Source organism: Styela clava, chromosome 8 (assembly GCF_964204865.1).
Source record: "Styela clava chromosome 8, kaStyClav1.hap1.2, whole genome shotgun sequence".
NCBI lineage: Eukaryota > Metazoa > Chordata > Ascidiacea > Stolidobranchia > Styelidae > Styela > Styela clava.
Genome location: NC_135257.1, coordinates 23,373,092 through 23,396,188, shown reverse-complemented (window position 1 = coordinate 23,396,188; position 23,097 = coordinate 23,373,092). Strand labels below are relative to the sequence as shown.

At 35.4% G+C, this 23,097-nt stretch overlaps 2 protein-coding genes across 2 annotated transcripts; both read left to right on the top strand.

Annotated features, from left to right (window-relative positions):
- The first annotated feature begins 7,212 nt into the window (after positions 1-7,212).
- On the top strand, positions 7,213-10,051 carry LOC120345586 (uncharacterized). Its single transcript, XM_039415106.2, has 6 exons — positions 7,213-7,312; positions 7,566-7,628; positions 8,174-8,299; positions 8,537-8,763; positions 9,297-9,477; positions 9,975-10,051. The coding sequence occupies exons 2-6, from the start codon at positions 7,586-7,588 to the stop codon at positions 10,049-10,051; spliced, it is 654 nt and encodes a 217-aa protein (XP_039271040.2). The 5' UTR covers positions 7,213-7,312; positions 7,566-7,585.
- A 3,743-nt stretch (positions 10,052-13,794) lies between these two features.
- LOC144425896 (uncharacterized) lies at positions 13,795-23,033 on the top strand. Its single transcript, XM_078115667.1, has 7 exons — positions 13,795-14,020; positions 14,405-14,491; positions 14,917-15,018; positions 15,289-15,372; positions 15,914-16,249; positions 16,481-16,707; positions 22,236-23,033. Exons 1-7 carry the CDS (start codon positions 13,795-13,797, stop codon positions 22,425-22,427), a joined length of 1,254 nt encoding a protein of 417 aa, XP_077971793.1. The 3' UTR covers positions 22,428-23,033.
- Positions 23,034-23,097: the final 64 nt, after the last annotated feature.

Here is a 23,097-nt window from a genome sequence, read left to right as displayed (position 1 = left end):
GAAAAGCTATTACAGTTTTTAATATAGGACATGAGCGATCACAAACGCAAAATGATGTTGCTATGTGTTAGAGATGGCGAATACCGGCAAATCATTTCACAAAATAACCCACAACGTAGTCGATGACCACCAAGTCACGAATTGTTTTCAGTCATTCATACGCATGCGAATGCGCGTTTTCACACACGAATAATATAAAATCGAGCACCAGAATTCACCTCATTTGTGGTGTAAATGCATACCACAATGTTACTATTATTCGTTTTGTGTTTGTACTTTGAACTCAGTTATATAATAATAGTTTCCTGCAACAAATCCCTGCCGAGCTCATGAACATGAAGCTCTACCTGATAACACGTGAGAGACTAGAAATACTGCATTCACATTTGACCAAGTGCAAAAATCCATGATAATATGTCAAATTTCGATTGGTGAAAAACGTCATCCCATCATTTTTTCTTCTCAGACTCGTGACGTCATACCTGCAAATTCATTTACTAAATGGTATCCAGGTGAACCACACTGGGGGATTGATAAAAAAGATCATACAAATGTTCACTTGTTTGTTGATTCCAACCCGTATGAACGTGATCAAGGGATGGCGAATGATCCTCCTACCACGGAGCATGATGGAGTTATTTGTGAAATCCTGATCTAATGAAACGTCTGCCTGTATTTTTTTGTACTTCTGGATCTGTCATGAATAAAATATCCATCTTCGCTTTCTCTTTCAAATTTATACAATTATAAAGTTATACGTTATTACTACTAATAAACAATGCAGAAATAATTGGCTAGAGTAATTTGCGTTTGATGAATATAACAAAAACGCTCTAACTAGCATGTCACAATATTCAAACTTGAGGATCATTCTCAATTTCATAATTTGCTCAGTTTGCAAACGATATAATGAAAATACTATTTTAGTTAAATACTTTTGGCTCAAATGACGTTTACTTTTTATGCTGATCTAATTATTCCGAGTGGTGAAATATTTACTTGTCAGATTGTTTCAAATTTATTCAGGAATCAAAATTCCACAAAAATATTAACTTGAAATAACGTTATTAGTACCAACCAAGTCAAACGTTATTATAAAGTATTCATGCTACGCAAAAGTCAGAATTGCGCGTAATACTAAATTATGGTTTTCTAAACTTTGTTCATTGATACTCTTCGGAAAGTTCAAGATTCGCTCCTGAACCCCCCAAATTGTACTATAAGCTGTAATTGAACGAAATAAGTCATGTGAACTGCGAAAGTAGATTTGTTAGTTACTGGAGCTGAAGCTTCTAGCGGTGTAAAATGTGACTTTCGAGAAAAGAGTTCGTAAACTATGGTCTTCAAGTTATTAACATAAGGAAGATTAGAAGTTATGGAAAGAATATCCTTATTGACCCCTTTAATGTACCCATTAAAAAGTCGGAACCTACGGGGGTACATGTAACCAGTTTGGGGACCAGATTATAACTTCTTGATGTCGACTATGTGCTAGAGATTTGCTGGATTTTGTGATATAGCAGATAGATAGATTTATTGATTTGTCAACCAAAATAAATAAATGAACGCATACAAACAAAAATCGAAACAGTTCGTTGGTAAAGACTGAAGAAAGCGATACGACCGTTTATTTAAGTAACAGATGGTCGCCTGCAGTTTATATCATCAGGCAAAGTTACACGTTTTGTGAAAAGTCGAAATGGTTAATATCGAATGCGGAGATAGAGTTTAATGAAAATCAAAGAAATCAGAAATGTCCATCGACTCTAAATTATTTTAGTTCTGAGTAGGGATTCGATTGTATATTTTTCCCGACTCTGAAGCTCTAATTTATGTTACAGGATTGGTGCTCTTCATCCTTTTGAGTAGGTTCACATAATAACGCATTAAGAGGAAAATTGTCATCATAGTTTGGAATGCATTTGGAACAAGAATGCGATACTCAAAAATATGAATACGAATGCCAAAACGAAGTAGTACAGGTATGTCACAGTATATACCCGGTATGGCAGAATTCACGCGAAATCCGAATCGCCATAAAGTGCGCAATTTTTGATGACGTCATCACACACAAAAAAACGAATCCCACAAAATTTGAACTAAATAAAAATAAAAGCCTTCTAGCGAATACAATCTTTAACCTTTAATATTTCAAAGCAATTGTCTATTAGTGAATTTATTAACGATAAAAAAAATTCCAACAAGAAAAGCAAAATAACAAAACGATCTATATGCACACTTTGAAAATAAATTACTTAGCCATGGTCTGTGGGAGACAGCAGCAGGATTATTGAATCGGAGTTTAGAACTTTCAAACGCCCAGAAGTCAAACGAAAGAGCTGTAAGCTGTAGTGGAAATTCTCGATTGGAGCCGACCCCACAAACAGATAATCTGTTAAGAGGGGACAGTTCTACACTCGGTTAAGCTTGCTTGTAGTAATGTTACGAAACTTTTTCTCAAGGTCCATTTCAGTTGCTTCAGTCATTAATTTTCAGTAATTTTCATAAAAGATTAAATGAAAAAGTTTTTTTCATATAAACGCTCAAGAGCGGAAAGTCTATTTGGCGGTTTACTCATAAGGTAAATCACAAACTGTTGAACCCGATGGTGGAAAAAAAAAATTTGCGCAGATGACTGGAGATATTCAAACAATTTTATCTAAATTAGACATATTAAATAAATTTTGCATACATGGAATAACGAAATATCATTTTCAAATATTCCATAGATTGAAATTACTGTAAATTAAAACTAAAAATCGACGACAACTGGAGAGAGCAATATAACTGTATAAAGTATGTGCCAAAGTTTTCTTGTCTTCAGTATCTCTCATAAAGCTGTAAACAGCTGAAACTGAGACTACCTGCAAATTTGACAGCTTTAGAAAGCAGTATCTTTGTTTTCAATTTCGTTCAAAAACATACGGCATACATTCTGTCAAGCGCATAAAACATAACTATCCTAAAAACATTGTCAGCAGGGCATAAAATGAGCTACAAAACTTTATTCTTGTAAAGTCAGAGAGTAGAACAATAACACAGAAACAGTTATGTACGCCAGCAATGGGACTACCTCATTTGAATGCTAACGATGAAAATAAAAAGTAGTGCAATAAACTGAGAAAACAAACTAAGAAACAGCAGGAAGACAAATTCACTGAATGCAATACTAGTTATTATTAAATTCACCCAATTCGAAATAAAAAATTTTGCACGTCTTATACGTAACCTATTCCGGTTTCAAAAAAATAGGTACAGCAGAAACATATAAAAATCACTCTGAAGAAACTGTTGCAACAACATCAACTTCAAATGATATTCGAAATCTACTATAATGTAATACAACTAGTTGTACTATTTGCCACTTTTGTTTATTTTTATTAAATTTAGTCACTTCATATTTAGATATATATATTATTTAGATGTTTTGTTTTACAATCTAGATTATTTTAGATGTTTTTTGAGGTCGAACTAGATGTTTTTATTCGGACAAAAGTGGCAGCCTTGATTTCTAAAACTATTTCTCAGAGGGATCAGGTTGAACATGAAATAGGTCAGTGAAATTAGTTTAATTTATTCCGCGGAGCGCACATGGATTAAATTAACTGGATGGGCAGAAAGCTGAAAACATTATCCAAATTGTTTCAACAATTATTGAATGCATAAAAAATTCAATGTTAAAACATGCTCAGTGGGTTGCTCCATGCATTATTTACGTATTTAAAACAAAAAAATATAAAAATGTGTCATTTCGTGAGTCCGAAAATTATTTCGGCTACTGTCAGATCATCTATACAGGTTAATTGGAACGCGTCGCCAATTTTACAACTTGGCAAATGTTTACCAAAATTTACTGTCGCAAAAACGCTGAAACCCGTAACTCAGCTTCATTTTAAATGTTCTCTTATTTATTTGGACGGCACTAGATAATATTGCACGCGACATATCATAGATAAAATGGCGACAAGATAGATCGACAGCCCGAAAGCTTTACAGTGATAGGACCTTCGCAATTACTGGAAATATTATATTGAGATCTGACGTGACTACTTTGGGCGCTGGGTTTGTTTATATTGAGAGGAACTTGGCCAAGTCTCACAGATTGAGATATGGCTGTAGTTTCGTATCTTTTATATTCCGGTAGTCATTACAATTTTTTAAGCTCAATGAAAGACAAGAATATCCAACAATGTAACGGTATTTAATTCCTGTAACTATACTGCCGATATTTAAAAGCTTAGCATATTTTATAATTGATTGCGATTTCTTTAAAAATAGAATATTTCAAGAAAATAAAATTAATTCTGCGATGTCATTGTTTATCCCATAACGAACGTCACGCGTAACCGCAAATCTGAGTAAGATCTAAAACTGCGTCACAACATAACTGCGCGCTGCTTTAAATATCGGAATGCGATAAATTTTCAAGCATAAAAGCGACGCGATGGAACTATATCAGCATTGATTAATATCGACTATATGAAGGCAACTAGTTGATGGAACAGTTCGCCAGATTATCAGAATTAGAAAGAAATGAACCGCATATGATACTGCTGGTAATACTTGGAATTATTTAATAGGCGCTGGAGATCGCTGAGTCTGACAGCCTTACTATGAGTTAATCAGTATAACACCAGAAATAATTGAACGCAACGTCACTTGAGTGTACCAGAAGACTGAAATATATGTTGGCAGTAGAGACTACATACAATACTAATATGGAAACACTGTGGAATAATTCATTTAATAACAAATAAATTTTTTTATATCAGTTCGGGACAAACGAGGGCAGCGAATACTTTTGGAAATGCTTTCAGGCTGTGCTTTCTATCTATACCATTTAAATTTTAAACTACGCTACGCCTTCTCTGTACTAGCTTGACCAACCATATGAAGGATAAGCCGGTATAAAAACGCTATGCCACTTCTGATGACGCTATATCGTCTATGAATAGGTCATTTATACCTCTTCTGAAAAGGCTGAGCCATTTTTAAAAAAACGTTTATAAATGTTCCACGCATTTTATTAGGTATGCTTTTTCATATCGGAGGCTCTTTTTCTAAAATAAACGCTATTTAGAAAAAGTTAATATTTTTTCAAATGCAATATATCTCGTAAACAAGCTAAAAATTCTACGTTCATTCTGAATTGTTAATATCGCGACAAACTCTACTTGATTTATTGATAAATTATCAGAAAGATTGGGAAATTATATAACTAACTTTGAATAATCAGATTACGTTTAAATCACGTGTGAGAAAACGTCATTTTGTCGTTACTTTTAAAATGCAGTAGTGAAGTTATATTTTATAATTCATGCAATTTTTGTTTAAATAGAATTTAGCAAAAAAACTAAAATTCATTCTTTGATGTCATTGCTAAAGTCTAACGGGTATGGAACTCGGTGAGTTGTTCCACATTAGCGTTAGCTATGACAAGCATTTGGCCTACAAATATCGTTATCTTATGTAAAGGTTTATATATATCAGGGGTTTCCAAACTGAAGTACATGTCATCCCAGAGATGCATTTCAACTTTTCAAAGGTACATTTAAGTATAAGGATATTATTTTTATAACTTCTAATCGACCCTCAAATATTTATTATCACGTGATGTTGATAATTGTCAACACGAGTTTAATATTCCCCTAGGAAATAACATACCTCTTTAGTAGGAAGTTTAAACTACTGCAGTAACTATCGGATCTATACATTCTCAGTTCACATGATCTATTTTGTCCAATCACAGGACGCCATACAGAACAGATACTTGACGGCGTAGAAAATCGTAGTTAGAAGGCTTCAAAGTAAATACTGATTTACCATTTCCGACTGAAAATTACTGTAATTTTATTACTCGGCTTTATATTTTATTATTGTGTATAACACGCACCCTCAATTTTTTGAATTGAATCAGTACATAATTAAGCGCGTTATACTCAAATAAATACGGTAAGTTGTCCTCGCTTATTAAGCAACATTTCCGTCTTTTTGTCATTTTGTAATAAAATCTACAGAGGGCCGATTTTGGCGTTACATAAACAATCTATAAGCTGTCCAAAGGCTATCGACGAACAGAAATTTTGAAAAACCTTAAAACAAATATTAGATCTAACTTACGTTTCCAGACATAACTCGTTGTATTTTGAATTTTATTCGCATAGATATACAAAAAGAAACAAGTTCAAACTTAAACTTTCCTCATTCAGTCACTACTTAACTACACTAACACCTCGAGATGAAAACCTCAATCATTTTTATCTTAATCTACGTCGTTGCTTCATCCTGGTGTCAAGAGAAAACAGTGTTTCACTGCTCTCCTAAGCCTGGTTGCCAGATTGCACAATGTGATCCGGTTGCGGTGGGATGGGACAGACCAGGTTTCAACATCGATGAACATCTTCATGACAATGAGTTCCCAATAACATGCAAGTCTAATAGCACTGTCATCGGATGGCTTGATTTCGTTTCTAGAAATTTGGGTGAGTGGTTTAATCGAAAGATTATTGCAATGTTTTAATTATATGCGTGATGAGTCAGTCAAGATCTGACGGGTATCTACGTTTGGGCGTGTTCACGATGCATTCTAATCTATATTTAGATATCACAAACATCAGAATGGGATTGAACAAATTAGAAAACAAGTTTGATGAAAAAATCGGGAGTTTTGAAAATAAAATTTACGGTCAGTGTCTACGATACAGTAGAATTTACGATATCTCCTAGTGATGATAAACTCCCCCGCATATTGTGCGTCGTGTTTCACAGTTTCCAAACTTCCATTCTATCGGAAAATATTCAAACATAGACAAAAGCTTGCACCAAATAAGGTTTTGTTAAATAACCACAATAGAATAAAAGAATGAATTTACCACCGAACGATTATGAATTTTTTATACAGTTTAGATTTTTAAATTTAATGGTTTGGTTAAGAATTGGAAAAACATATTGCAACCTTTTTAAAATGTCAGTGCCCAAAAATTACAACTTGTTCTGTTCATAAAAACTTCTTGTAATAAACAATGGGTATAGTTGTCATTTAAATATTGAAAGTATCAAATCAGTATTAGGAGAACTTGAAAAGAATCTCAACAAAAAAGAAAACATTGACAGTTTTGGGAAGTAGGGTGAGAATCGGTAATAATTTGAAACATAACGTTCGTAATTTTGAAACTATCGAAAAAATTTCATTTTTTATACAAACAGGAACATCTTGTGTCTGGCAACCAAATTGAGGAACAATCAATTAAAATAGACAGTCTATTGAGGAAAGCTATAAAACAGTCCGATGAGATCATAGAGCTGAAGAAAGGTCGGTGAATGACATAACGTGATGCTTGTTATACTGCTTTCCGCCATCACCATCAACATTAAGTTTAAATCATATACCCGAGATTTTACCGCGCAAAGTAATTCTGAATCTGTAGAATACTGCGGTCCTAGGTTTCAAAATGTTTACACATTTACTGGACTTGTTTTTCTGAAATATATAAACTACAATGAAAAACAATAAAATATTCCATAATGAGCTGGTGGATGTATCTTAACTGCTAATATGTCATTAGATTTGATTGAAGTTAAAGACATGAATGATAAGTTGACAGAAGACAATGAAAAGATGAAGGAAGGTAAAATTTGTCAAACAATTGTTTTGCTGACATTGTAGTTTACCGTGATATATTTTAGGTATGAAGAAACGTCTTGGAGGTCGTCTATATATCCCAGTAATACAATTGGAAAATTAACCAAAATAAGAATTTCTTTGTAGCATTTTTCAAAAATATATACGATCTTGGGATTCTGTGTATGTCAGTAGAAAGTAATACAAAGTATGAAATGGGGGTCATTCTCACAAATTACAATTGATTTACAAAACAGTTTTTGGCAAAGTTTGTGAACTGTTTATGCAGCGGAAATATTCTCCCAATCAATTTCCTTGAAGAAGTGATATTTACAGAAAACATATCTAAATGACAATATTTCCCCGTAGGACTAAAAGAACTATTGCAAGCCTGTATAAAATTAGTAAACGCAAAAAATAAATTTTCAACTCTAACACTGAACAACTGAAAAATTAAAGATTTATGAAGAGTGAATGCGTTGTTAAAGATTAGGTGTTCAAGCAATAGGACAATATATTTTTTTAATACTAAATACCAATATTAACATTTAGCGATATCCCAGATTGAACAAAAACTTGCTGTTATGGAGAAGCCTCAGCAGCTTCCAAATAGTTCCGGGCAGATCACCAGACCAACAACAACGACTGGAACAACAGTGAAACCAACTCCTCCTCCGGGTAAATAATTCGCATTACAGCGGTTATAAAATATGACAATTCTTCATAATGATTAAAACCAGGAAGAACATTATCCAATAAACTTCATTGTATGCACATACTCGACCGGTTAATAAGTCTAATTTGATTTAAATATATTGAAGTATCGTTAGAGGGCCAGGTACTTCTTGCCTGTTGCAGCAATCTATTGATAAATATTACTTGATCTGATTTCACTGAACAGTCGTTACTTTTTAGAAAACTGCAAATTAAAGATTAGCTATATTTGCTATTTTGCTGCGATACAAGGTAAATATGATATCGTCTACAACAAAGCAGTTGATATCTGTAAGAAACGTAACGCAAGTGTTGGTTTGATCCGAGATGAAAAATCTTATAACACGATTATGAATTACTTGAGAAAGAATATTCCGGAGGATATTCGTGACATTTGGATATGGACAGGAATTAAGATTAATCCAATGGTTAGTATCATATGGTTATGCCAAATATTTGCTCGTGTAGGAATATAAAATACATTACGAAATGGGTAGAGTGTGGCGTGAGACACGGCCAATAATGTTTGAGAGAACTTGGGCTGGTTTATCAGCTACAACTGCGCAGATGGTGTGATGAATATTTTTTTGCGTTTCGACTGTTTGTGAATTTGGGTAAATTTGAATGAAAGTTGTTTTGCAAAGTTATTATGAGCCATCGTGACATTATTCTTTGTATTGACATTAATTTTCGTCCGGAACTGACCTGATTAGAGTTCAATCAAAAATTGATTGTTTAGTTCAAGAGTTTTAGACATCGTTGTGTTGCACACGAACATGCAGTTTTACTTGATAACATATAAGAGAATAGAAAAACCATCGTTTACATTTGACCAAGCATGTAATGAATAATAATAATAAATCGTATTTTGATTGATAAAAAACGTCATTAATGATATTAAATGAAACGCTTGATCGAGCATGATTTAGTGATAAGCGCCATCTAATTTTTTTCTTCCCAGACTCGTGACGTCACACCTTTAGATTCATTCACTGATTGGTATCCGGATGATTTTCCATTCACGGGAATTGATAATAAAAATCGTACAAATGTTTATCTTGTTGTTAATTCTAAACCGAATCCTTATCCGTATCAAGGAATGGTGAATGCTCCTCCCACCTGGGGGCGTAGTGGAGTAATTTGTGAGATTCTAATGAAATGAAACATATGCCTGGTGGTATTTTGTTCCTCTTGATTGATATTAAGTAAAACATAAAGCAATAATTTCTTGCGATACAGTGTAATTAGTTGGATTAATTTGCGTTTGATCAATATAACAATATTCCTTCAAAATGCACGTCATAATATTCAAATTCGATATCTGATTCTCAAATTTTTCAGCTTTTCAAACATTTTCTTTAGAATGATATTTTAGTTGAATAAGATTTGATTAAGAATTCATGAAGTTTTTGAGGTACTTGATTTTAAAAATTTGAAGAACTCTTTCACCTCCTAATAAATTCAGTTTCCATGTAATATCTTTGTTTTTTTCTGCAACTGTTTCTTCAAGAGATCAGGTTGACCTTGGAATATGTTTGTAAAATTAATATAATTTTTAATGAGAACACGAGGGCTGAAATTTAATGAAAATAGACTTTGTATAATTGTTTTTATGGCATCATATCCTTGCAATTTGCAGATTTATTAATAAGACAGAAATGTATCAACAGTCCGTTAGATTTAGAAACTATATCAGCAATATTGACTGAAGACTGATTTGGTCTGACGACCTCGTGCTTCAGTTTTCCTCGGTGTACCCACGGACTGCACAAGTCTAAATAACCGAAATGCTTAAAACGTATTTTATTTGTTTACAATGATAATCAGGAATAAGCTCTGCACAAACAAATTTCAGGACTCAAGAAATCGAACTTTTGTCAGATTGTGACACCAGGAGCCAATCAAAAATGTGAATGTGAATACTGTGGCTGTCAGGCGTCAATCACGTCCCCATCAGCTAATTAACTGTTTCTCAAGCTAAAAACACAATAAACTGCACTTCCAGCTGTGCTATTGCATGGCTGATGTCATACGAAGATCGCCTATCTAGGTCAATTCTAAACGGTTGCCAATTTCACAGCCTGGCAAATGTTTATCAGGATTTATTGACTCGAAAGCGAAGAAACCTGTATTTAGCTTTATTTGTTGTTATATTTATTTAGACAAGATTAGTTAATAATACACGCAACACGGTACAGATAAAAATGGTGACAAAATATATATTGGCAGTGCAAATTCTGGGTCGTTTACCTATCTTATGGTGGGTTTGGACTTCCACCATCCATCCAGTTTCAAACGTTTATAATGATAAACAGTTAATATAAATACTCGCGCTGAACTGGGCAACTAAAAAAGAATGCCATAGTTCATCATGTGAGTTTAGACTTTTCTCTGTCCTGAGATAAATGTGAAACATACTGTTGTATTCGAGATGCTGAGGGTTATCGTTATTGAATAAAAAAACGTGATATATATCTGACATATGGCAACAAATCACATTGCAATAAATTGTATCAGTGTTACAAAATATATGGAACAGTTCCATATCTAACTACATGACTAGCAGACATGGATTGTAAGTATTATAATGAATGAAGATTTAACTCGAATGAGGTTCTCTACACCAATGGTCGTAAATGAGACTTTAATATTTGAACCCCTAAAAGCCGCTTTATGCGGCCTTCCCAGGAACGTCTTCGCTCAAAATTTGTCTAAACAAAAAGAAACAATATGTAGTGTTATTTATTTTCGTTTAATTGCATAAAAAATATGAATAATAAAAATGCGGTTGTCTAAGGAATTATGTAATAAATGTAAATAAATCGCTGAATGCATTGTTCAACGCTAATACTGAACTTTATTGTGACAATTTTACCAATGAGTTTTGTCTTCATTTTTTATACACAGGAAGTCGACGCAATGAGCAGATTCAAACATCGTTTTGCTCTGCCTCGGCAAATCTTTGTTGGGAGTATTAGGGTTGGCTTTTACTGCATCATATGTACATTTCTGCAAACAACACAACTGTTGTGTCTACTAGGCTTTTGTGGCCTGTAGACATCATGCCGAACGTTCAATTCATTCGGTTTATACCGTTGACTTCAGAATCTGACGAAATACTCGATTTTCTTGAGAATGGTTTGCTTGCTGAAGGGGTGAATTTAGGCAATTTTAGAACCAACTTTTAATAGCATTGAAATATACAACAAAATACGATTGCTTTCAAATTACATGTAATTGAGCGTAACTTTTCTATCGTTTTATAATAGTATTTACAAAGTTATGTTTTAGAATTCATTGCCATTTTTTTGAAAATAAAATATCACGACAAACAAATATTAATTCTGCAAGGTCAGTGTCTATGTCATGACATGGTAAATGTCGCGCGATATCGATGATCTGAAACGACGTCACGACATACCACGAAGTGAATGCTTATACAGTTGTAGAATAGGTTAATCTGTAAGAGTAGATGCGACGCATTGAAACTTTATATTGGTTGTTATCAATTGTATGGAGGCAACTGCTAGTTACAACGTGCTAAAAAATAACCTGTTTATGATTTAACTATTAGATAAAGTGATTTAGTATGCGCTGAGATTTGATATCCGTAAATCCTAGAAAGGTTTGAATATCAGTTTTGTGAAATATTTGAATAAATAAATAAGTTTGAATTTCTAAATAAGCCGCGCGCTTTTTACAATAGTTTCTAAATAGGCCTGATTACTTGTCCATCAAAACGGCAAAGGAAAACGATTCGATTCTGAAATATTGAAGAGGTCTTGAGAGTCAACTTTGCACAATCACTTTGCAGCTTTACATGTCCAGGACCGACGCGATAAGAGAAATCACTCTAAAGCTTCTTGCATGGGATATTCATATACCGAGTTTCCCCGAAAATGAGACTGTCTTTCAAGTATCATTCAAAAAATAGCACTAGGGGATATCTTTTATTTCCATTTATCAAATTTTCATAGTAAAGATTTTCGAATATACAAAATATGAAAACCGATATCCATTCATTTATAAATAACTCGTTTTTCCCTCCCCTTGTTCAGGGCAGGTGTTATTTTCATGGAAGCACGGTCGTAAACCTTAACAATAACTGAGTCCAACGCATTTCACGTTTAATTCTTTATTAAAGAATTCTCCACTTACCGTAAATGAGGTAAATAACTTACGCTAATCGAAGTAATTGGTGTCCGTCGGCAAGACACTCCCAGATGACGTCGATAGATGTCCAGTGTCAATCGACTTCAGTAAATTCAAAGATACATTTGTTTATTTTAAATTAAATATGACTCTTTTAACAAGCTTTGTGTCGCACATCCATACAGAAAAGGTTATTCGTAAATTTCTGAACACAAGCTATAGTCGTAAAATCAACGTATATTTCTACGTGCTTGTTAAGTCAGGCTGCATAATATTCTGTGACTAGGGAAGAGCTTTTACAATGACATCCAAAAAAAATTCTACTGTATAGTATTAAAAAACTTTGTAAATTGTGGGGTATACGAAGAAAACAAAATTGTAAATGGTATTATACCACGCAGTGAAAATTTGAAGAACACAAATTACTGGTAGCCTTTGCATGACGGATTTGGGATGGTCCTCTTGTGGCTGATTCTCCTCAATTTGATTGACCAAATTTTGAAAAAGAACTGTGTTCCAATTTGCTTCTACACGACAAACACTGGCACCTATCATTTGATCATTTTATAAATAATAGGACTGTGTTGGTTCCCAAAAAGTTCAAAGTCACCTTACTCGGTTGGCTGTAGGCTCATGTCTGTTTACTGTAAGTTAACTTGATCACCCCTGAGTGAGTGAGACATTGCTTTGGGTTACCTTAGATATCTATTCGAATTAGCGCCTTAGAAAGACATCACGGTACTTGCAGTGGGTGATAACAATTGAATTCGAGTCCTCTGCCTCAGGAAAGCTGTAAATGAGGCGACGATACTAAAATTCATGTTATAATGACTCACGAAATCGAAGGAAATCTAAGATGTAAAGCTTATTGCGCAGCATAAATAAAATGTATGTCGGAATATTTGGTCACTACAAACGCAAATTAAAATTCAAATGAGATGAACAAGGTCAAATCTGCGAATCAGCACGGAGTCCATTGCTTGCGTTTCATCGTATCTAGTTATTCGATGAATCTTGCTTGAAGTTGGAGTATCCCGGTTTATAAAACTTGCTTAATATTCATTGAACATCAGCATTAAGCTTCGTAAAATTCTGGACTACGAATAGCGATATTTCATACAGCTGTGGCCCTGTGAGGCTTGAATAATAATTTTAAAATAGAGCTTGTATCAGTTTCTGTAACAGCGAAATGTTGCAGAGTCTACAATGTACATTGATGATAATTCATTTTGCATCAGAATAATTCTATAAACAAATTGAAAACTTTTCTTCATTCAGTCACTACTTAACTACACTAAAGCCTTGAGATGAAAATTTCAATCGTTTTCATATTAATCTACGTCCTCACTTCATCATGGTGTCAATATGAAACAGTGTTTCACTGTTCTCCTAAGCCTGGTTGCCAGATTGCACAATGTGATCCGGTTGCTGTAGGATGGGACAGACCAGGCTTCAGCATTGATGAACACCTGCATGACAAAGAGTTTCCGATCATATGCAAATCTAAGAATGCGGCAAAACCTCAGAATATTGGCAATTTATTTCCTTTAGTATCCAGAAATATTTTAGGCAAGTATCTTCCCTATTCAGTAATTAGGAAACAAAATATTCTAATTCGGTCTCCGTTGCACACAATCATATTAGATATGATTCATAGCAACTTCGAGTTGTTACAGATCATCATTTAATGAAAGGGAGAATCCTCATAAAATCTCTGAAAACTATGTCGTTCGAAACTTTTTGTGATTGTGAAAGAATTATCTTCTAACCCGCTAGAACTGGATCCACTAACACATAAAACACCGAGATATATTTAGTCACGCGTTACTTATTATCCAATGATGCCTTTGTATTTTCTTGGGTTTATTAGAATATTAATCATTGAATTTAACTTTGTTTGCTCATCTATTCATTTAGATATTGGACATATCAAATCAGATTTAAGAGAACTGGAAGAAGAGTTCGAAAACAAATTGAAAAATATTGGCAGTTCTGGAGATGACGGTTAGACTCTGAAATTTATTACTTATTCCATAGATTCTCAAAGTGGTCCGTACGGAGTCCCAGAGAGGAACCTAGGGATTCCGCGAGATATTTCTTTATTTTTTAAAATACTGCTTTGGCTAATTTTTAACTATCCAAAGGAGCAATATAACGGCATTGATGAAATTTGACGTAGGATTGTCTCGGTGATTCAAATATGACATGATATGCAACAGATACTTTTAACAAATTTATTGTGCGACCGTAAATAATAGTAAACCTCTTCACTCCATAACACCAATAGTTTGAGGAATCTTGCTCTATTCAATTAATCTCTCACTGATAAATATATACAGTATGCTGACATATGTGTAATGAAAAATGTTTTGTAACAAATTCATATTACCTGACCGAACATTTGACCTGAAATTTTGCCTATTTCATAGCAAAAGAAAGTGGCAGCAAAATTGAAGAACAAGCAAAAGAAATCAACAATCTTAAAAGGAGAGATAAACAACAATCTGACGAAATGAAGAATCTGAAAGAAGGTTGGTTATATATGAGTTTTCACATTACACAAAGTGTGTATTTGCTGATATAGAGGGATATTATCACTTGGCTTACACAGACATTCCACCAATTTATAACAGAACTAAAATAAGGAAAATCGGAAGAAAGTTATGGTCTAACTCTAACGTGGTAAACACAATACGGGAGAACCGAAAATTTTCCAACTTCTTAAATAACTCTGTATTTATACCACTGATGTACCACTGACTGACTGATAAAGCCCCCAAACATGATATTTTCTGTATTAGATTTGATTGAAGTTCAAGAAATAAATAACAATTTGGTAGAAAAATTGAATGAACAGAAGAAAATAAACGATGAGATGAAGAAAGGTAAAGCTAATTAAATATTGTTATTGCGGAAAAATTATAATGCATCAAGTTACAACAATGACAAGTGCAATTTTTGATCTGCTGTTTCAAAATGCATTACATAAATTAGGAGTGTGCTGCTCTATATATCCTTGCGCCATATAACCAACCGCAGACATTTAGCATGTTTTTGTTAATGTACATTACGTACCTACTGAAGCAAGCAACCACAATAAAAAAAATATATATTACGTCACAATATAATGTTGTATACAAGCGTTAAGAAAGCCTTCAGCAAAGAAATATATTAGAAACAACCACGGCATGAGTGGAACTGTAATTTGAATCGGAAATTTAAAAAAACAATTACCATAATTTTCCAAAAGATTGTAAGAACTATTTTAAGGCTGTTTAGGAATAGTACATGTGGCTGATTATTTTCAAATCTATACTGAACATCTACAAACGTCAGGAATTTGAAAAAGGTTAAATGCATGGCTATTGCGTTGTTGTTTTAGCAAATTACAAAAAGGTTATGTGTAATATTTATATTAACATATAGCGATGTTCCGGATTGAACAAAAACTCGCTGTTATGGATAAGCCTCATCAGCTTCCAAATAGATCAAGACAAATCACCAAACCAACAACAAAGACTCGAACGACATTGAAACCAACAACAAAGACTCAAACAACATTGAAACCAACAACAAAGACTCGAACGACATTGAAACCAACAACAAAGACTCGAACGACAATGAAACCAACAACAAAGACTCGAACGACATTGAAACCAACAACAAAGACTCGAACGACATTGAAACCAACAACAAAGACTCGAACAACATTGAAACCAACAACAACGATTCGAACAACAGTGAAACCAACTCCTGCTCCAGGTGAATACTTTATCCAATACAAGTTGTAGTTTATGAATAATCCACTTAAATTATCACCAGAAAACAACATACGCATTGTCGTATTGGCTTCGTTGCATTTTCTTTAGCCGGCTAGTTTGATTTTGAAATACAGTATTGAAGTATTGTTTGAAGGCACCGGTGCTCCTTGCCAAAAGCAGGGATTAATCATCACTCAATATATTTTTCAAATATACAGTTATTTCATTTCAGAAAACTGCAAATTGAAGGTAGGAAGTATCTGTTATTACGCTGTGATACGTAATGAATGGAGTGTCATTTACAGCAAAGCAGTTGATATCTGTAAGAAACGTAACGCAGATGTTGGTTTGATCCGAGATGAAGAATCTTACAATGCAGTTATGAATTACTTGAGAGAGAAAATTCCTGAGGGAGAGCGTAAAGTTTGGATTTGGACAGGAATTAAGATTGATCCAATGGTTAGTATCATATGGTTATGCCAAATATTCTCATCTGTTGGAATATAAAACATATTACGAGATGGGTAGAGAGTGAGGTGGTGAGACACGGCCAAAATGTTCGAGACATCTTGGGTTAGTTTAATGTCTACAACTGCGCAGGCGGTATATCGAATACATTTTTACGTTTTATCTGCGTTTCTGACTCCGGGTAAATTTACTCAGGAGTTTTTTGCAAAGTTGTTGATTGTCTTGGCGTTGATGTTCACCGATATTTGAAAATCGTACCATTATTAATTCCACTTCAAGTTTACAAGCTTCAAACCCAGCGCAGTAATGAACTTTGGAAATGGTAAATGAGCAATCACAAAACGCAAAAAAAATACGTCGCTATATTTTAAATGATTTGCAATGCCACCAGTCTTACCACCAATATGTTATGAGTATCCCATTATTTATGTCGGTGTCCAACCATAAATTAAATAATAGATACAAGTAGGCTATATGAAGAAAAAGAGGAGTAAAAAAAAAAAAAAATTTGAAAGGTAAAAATCATAGAGACTAAGATTAGCTCTGACGTAATCAAGTTGCTATGACACGGTTAAAGTTCTATGTGAAATTCAAATGTGCTGCCCCATCTCATTCGCATGGACAAGCCTGTGTTTTACCACAAGTCTAAACTATTGAATCGCGCTGCTTGGCCCTGTTTCTCTATGAAGTTGTCATGATCTTTACATTCGCTTTGTATGACTTGCTGCTTCGTCATACATTGGAGATTATTTCTAGTTGTTCCGCAACAACCTATACATCTAATTCCATCAGAAGACACATGTCGCACTCACTGAACTGGAAATATATGGAACGATTTTCGGTGCTCCCGAAGTATGCGAACCAAGATGGCGGACATCGGAACGTAACATGGGTAACAGGTTAGGGTTAGGCGATAATTTTTTTCCAATTTTTCCTATTTTAGTCCTATTATCAGTTCGAAGACTAGCCAAGAGCCTCCCGTAGTATTTATACCTAAAATTATGGCCTAACCCTAACCTAGTACACATATTACATTCCGATGTCCGCCATCTTGGTTCGCATACTTCGGGAGCCCCCGATTTTCTCTCTCGTTTTGCGTTGTATCAGCGCGGAACCATTTTATCGCCGCCATTTTGGCATTTAAGGTTCCAAATTTTTTCGTATTGCATCTGGTTTTGGCCTGTTTTCGTCTATTTTAGTACCCAGTGCTCCGCATATGAATGTATATGCGACACTTTCTGGATATTCAAATACAAATATATTCAAGTTGGGAATTTAGAGCCTGATGTGGATCTCGTTCTTGAGAAAGTTTGGTTTTTCATGAGATTACGCAATTTATATAAGTGGAAGCGATGGTTTTTGCCTGATGTCATAAAAACGCAATAACTTCCACGGGAAACGCACTTTAGTTGGTACCAGGTTGGGGTTAGGCCATAATTTTATTTCGATTTACCTTATTTGCGTTCTATTACGAGTTCGGGTACTGATTGTGTTAGCCAGACCCCCTGTCCATAGATTTCAGTCCCTTTACAAAACTTGATGTAAAGTAGGCGAACAAAATTAGTTACCGACATATTGGTAGACACTTTTCTGGAGCTCCCTTTAGTTCCATTTAGATGCCACGCAATAATATTGGGATCGCCCCGCAAAATACTTACGGCGATATAATATGGCCAAATACAGGTGAATGGGGAAGCGATTCCGAAAAGCCATCTTGGTTAATGTTCTGTGGTCGTTGTTGTTTCCCTTTGACTGCTACGTTGGCCATATTATTAATCCACGACTTATGCAAATTGATAAAATAGCTAAAATTAGCACGGTTTGGTGGGCTGGGATATATTAGCGTTTGATAAATAATGAAAAACAAATCAAGATCCGGAGAATATGCGAGAAAAATCGACGTAAATAGTCAAATCCCATAAGGAAATGCATTACACATCTCGGAAAAGTTGGAAGTCTATCGACTTAACAAGAGAGCCTTCATTTGGTCCAGCGGAAATGAGAGAGAAGCGCAATCTTTATTTATATATATCTGTGGTTGCACTGAACTGCTTCAAGTTTAATCAAACAGTAATTGTGCAATATTATAGTTTTGGACAAGCCTTCTTTGCCCAGAGCATGAACATCAAGTACTACATGGAAAGCCAAGAGAGGTTATAAATACTTGCATTTACTTTTGACCAAGCATGGACCAATAATAATATATATCGTTTCACCCAGTGGCGGTGCGTCAATAGGGCCAATCGGGGCAATGCCCCGGTTGTTTTTTCGGTATAATAAAAAATATTCGAAAAATACCTCAATATCGGTTGCACAGACTGTCTACACTAGCCATATTCTCCCGACATGGTTCATTTTTCGCTCGCAAAGCCTTCGCCGAACGTCGACGGGGCGACGCCGACTTTGCCCCGGTTGCTCATTGTATATCGTATTCTCTCTTTTATCTTCCAATCGCCGCGTTTGTCTCGTTTGTTTTCTGTTTCTTTTACTAAATCATCGGGGCCGATCGGGGCTAGCCCCGAAATTATGACGACACAATGCCGACGTTTCTTACATTCCTTCTCGTTCGTTGGTTGCTTGGAGAGTTGATAGTTTCCTCGCCTTCGTTTTTGTCGCTTGTTTCGCTATTTGAATCAATTAGAGACCTTTAGTCCATTTGCTTTCGATTTTCCACATTCCTTTTGAGCTCCTCACTTCTTTCCGGCTTCGCATTTCTGAGCCTTAGACCTCATAATGAATAAGGTTGATGCACTACTTCGCACTCCGTTTTCGCAGCTGCCGCTGGAACAAAAATTAGAGGTACAACGTCTTGGGCCTTATCAACCAAAAAATTGTTCACTGGAACAATCCCATGACGGAGGAAAGCGTCGGCGTACATTCTGCGCAGAAACTTGGTATAAAAACACGAATGATTGTGTTACAGCGAGGACAAAAATGCACTTTTTTGTTTTTATTGCCTACTTTTTGCTACCGCCCGTGACTCACGTTGGTGTAAATTTGGTTTCAGAGATCTTAAACATCTTTCCGAGCGTGTCAGGGATCATCAATCTTCTATGGAGCAACTGGACAATGCAGTAAAATACCGAACATTAGGAAATGTTAATATTGCAGCACAGTTGGATGAAGGACGCGCGGTTTCTATTCGTCGGCACAACCGAAACGTCGAGAAAAACCGCCATGTTCTCGGTCGATTGATAGATGTTTTGAAGTTCATTGGTTGTCACGAGCTGTCCCTCCGTGGGCACGATGAACGGGCTGGCTCTTCTAATAGAGGGGTATTTTTGGATATGGTGGAATACACCGCATCCCTAGATACAGTATTGAGAGATCATCTTGATGCCGCAACTGTTTCGAAAGGGACATCTAAGGATATCCAAAATGATTTGCTCGACTCAATGTATAAAATTTATTTACAACATTTGGCTCTGGAAATTGAGAATTGCCAGTTCCTTTCGATTCAGTCTGACGAGACAACTGACATCACGTGCGTTTCCCAACTGGCTGTGATTTTCCGGTTTGTGAAAGATGGTAAACCTACCGAGAGATTTCACAGCTTTGTACCAATCGTTGATCGCACGGCTTGCGGGATATCGGCTGTACTGAAAGAAGTGTTACAGCCTTACAACGCGAAGTCAAAATTGATAGCTCAAACTTATGACGGCGCGGCAGTCATGAGTGGGTCGAAACATGGTGTTCAAGTTTATAAAAAAGAAGCTTTTCCTCATGCGCATTTTTTACATTGTTATGCACACCAATTTAACCTCGTTATTAAAAATATGTGTCTTGATACCCCTCTCGTCCGTATATTTTTTGCAAATGTTTCGGGGTTTTTTCATTTTTTTCCGTTTCGCCGAAGCGCTCTGACCTCCTTCGCCAGATATGTAGCCGCCGTCTCCCAGCTTGTGCACCAACACGTTGGAACTTCCAATCACGCGTGGTGCAGGGCATGTCCGAAATTAGCTCTGAGCTCATTGAGTGTTTCAATGGCATTCAGAGCTCTCCGGTTTGGGACGAACGCTCTGTGAGGGAGGCGGCAGGTCTAAAGCGTCTGCTAGAAGATGGTGAGTTTTCATTTTTTCTCGCTTTTTTCTTCACAATATTCTATCACGTGGATGTATTATACGGCGCATTGCAGTCAAGGCTAATGGATGGAGCGTCTGTGCAGTCGTGTATTTCAGACTTCTGCGATGCTGTATCTCGTATCCGGGAAACAATAAAATACGACGACACATGGAGTGCTTCTTTACGCCGCGGGCAAACAACGCAGCGTTTGATTTTGTCTGCAAAGGAATGCTGTGACATTCTGGTGAATCAAATAGGCGATCGTCTGCGCACTGAACACCTTGCCGCGTTCTCTTTGATGAACCCCAAAAATTTTTCAAAATTTGCACGTCAATTTCCCATCCATTTGTTGGCTACTGTCTCCAAATTTTACCCCATGATAAACGTGGGTAAATTGAAAAATGAATTGCGATGTATATACACCAATCAAACTTTTTTGAACATCACATCAACTTGCGCGCTCTATGGGTTCCTCATAGATAACACTCTAGTAACTACCTTTGCGGCGTCTGCAAAATTTCTGGACATCATTTTGACGACGCCTATTTCTTCCGCCGACGCAAAGCGAACATTCAGCACGCTGAAGCGTGTTAAAACGTATCTCAGAAACACAATGAAGCAAGATAGATTAAATTTCTTGGCTGTTTTATCCATTCACAGAGACGTTATTTCTGGGATGCATGACTTTAATCAGCGCGTTATTGAGCATTTTGCTTCCAAGAAACCGCGGCGTGTTGCATATATGTTCAAGCAGTAGAAGTCTAGCAGCATATATATCTCTGAGTGAGCGACGCCTGTCCTTATCTTTGCCTTAACCTTCCTTTCTTCATAGTAACGTTTTAAACCTTATTTTAGGTTTTGTCTGCTGTCCCGAAGTTTCTGTCAATATGTCATTGTATTTATCTGGGTAAATATTGCCTTTCCTTTTGAATGAGGTTTCAAAATAAACTATGTCTATATTTATTAATCCCTTGACTTGGACCGGTTTTAAAGACACTTTCTTATCGTTAAAAATTGTCGCTTTTGACGATTGGTTGTTACCGATGGAATGGTTTTTATACTCATAAAATGATGGGAGAACTTACAGCGCTCATCCTGTCCCCGTAGATGGGGGTGACTTGGTCCCGCAGTAGCTTGCCCCGGTTGTCAAAATGACCACGCGCCGCCACTGGTTTCACCTAATCATCAGAAGACTCGTCTTGCACTGAACTGCATAGAGTTAAGTCATAAAGGAATTGTGCAGTGCAATAGTTTTAGACAAATCTTTACCAAGTGCATGAACTTAAAGTTTTACATATTATCACGTGAGAGACTTGAAAAATTTGCATTTACATTTGACCAATCACGGATCGATAATAATATATCGTATTTTGAGGAAAAAGTTAACATCATTTAGGAATATAAATGCGTGCTCATGCTGGATTCAGTGATAAACGCCATCTAATTATTTTTTTCAGACTGGTGACGTCACACCAGCATATTCATTCACTAAATGGTATCCAGGTGATCCAAAAACGGGAATTGAGTATAAAGATCGCACAAATGTTTGCCTTGTTGTTAAAGCAGACCCGAATGATCGTCGTCAAGGGATGGAGAATGTTTATCCTACCTTTAAGCTTCATGGAGTTATTTGTGAGATCTTGATTTAATGGAATGTCTGTCTGACTGTATTTTGTTTCTTTTTTATCAATAAAATATAAATCCGTAATTCCTAATTGGAACTTCTACGATTAGCCTCACCCTGATCGATGTCGTAATCACAGATATAATAAAGTAAATTAAATTATGGTAATTTTTAAACTGTTATTATCAAAATCATCTAAACGTAAAAATTACTCCTACTTTTTGAAATTTTCAAACAATTTATTCAATATCATATTTTATCGGGGGATTTTCATAGAATTAATTCAAAAAAAATGTTTCTTTTTGTTGATCTTACTATACTGAGTGGACAAATGTCTAATTTGAGTAAAGTTTGAAGATTTATTTGCGTAATTTTGGAATTTGAGAAATTTCAAATCATAATAAATTCAGCTTATGTACAATATTTTTGTTTTTTCTGCTGTCTCTCAGAGGGATCAGGTAGATCACGAAATAGGTTTGTGAAATTAGGATAATTTACCTCATGAGAACACCAAGACTGAAATTAATTGAATAGGCAGAAAAAATAATCCAAATTGTCCCAACATGAATGGATACATTAAATGGTTTAAACATTACATTATTACGTTTTTGGAGCAAAATGTCTGAAAATTTGTCCTTTCGTTGGATCCGTAATCATTTCGGTTGTGGTATCAGATCGACTATCCAAGTTAATTC

Bases quoted from the DNA above. Each gene is read 5' to 3' on its own strand.
- LOC144425896 (XM_078115667.1), top strand. From the start codon at position 13,795: ATGAAAATTTCAATCGTTTTCATATTAATCTACGTCCTCACTTCATCA. The intron at 15,373-15,913 runs GTAAAGCTAATT...ATTAACATATAG, and splicing joins AAACGATGAGATGAAGAAAG to CGATGTTCCGGATTGAACAA. The intron at 16,708-22,235 runs GTTAGTATCATA...TATTTTTTTCAG, and splicing joins GAATTAAGATTGATCCAATG to ACTGGTGACGTCACACCAGC.
- LOC120345586 (XM_039415106.2), top strand. From the start codon at position 7,586: ATGAATGATAAGTTGACAGAAGACAATGAAAAGATGAAGGAAG. The intron at 7,629-8,173 runs GTAAAATTTGTC...ATTAACATTTAG, and splicing joins CAATGAAAAGATGAAGGAAG to CGATATCCCAGATTGAACAA. The intron at 8,764-9,296 runs GTTAGTATCATA...TTTTCTTCCCAG, and splicing joins GAATTAAGATTAATCCAATG to ACTCGTGACGTCACACCTTT.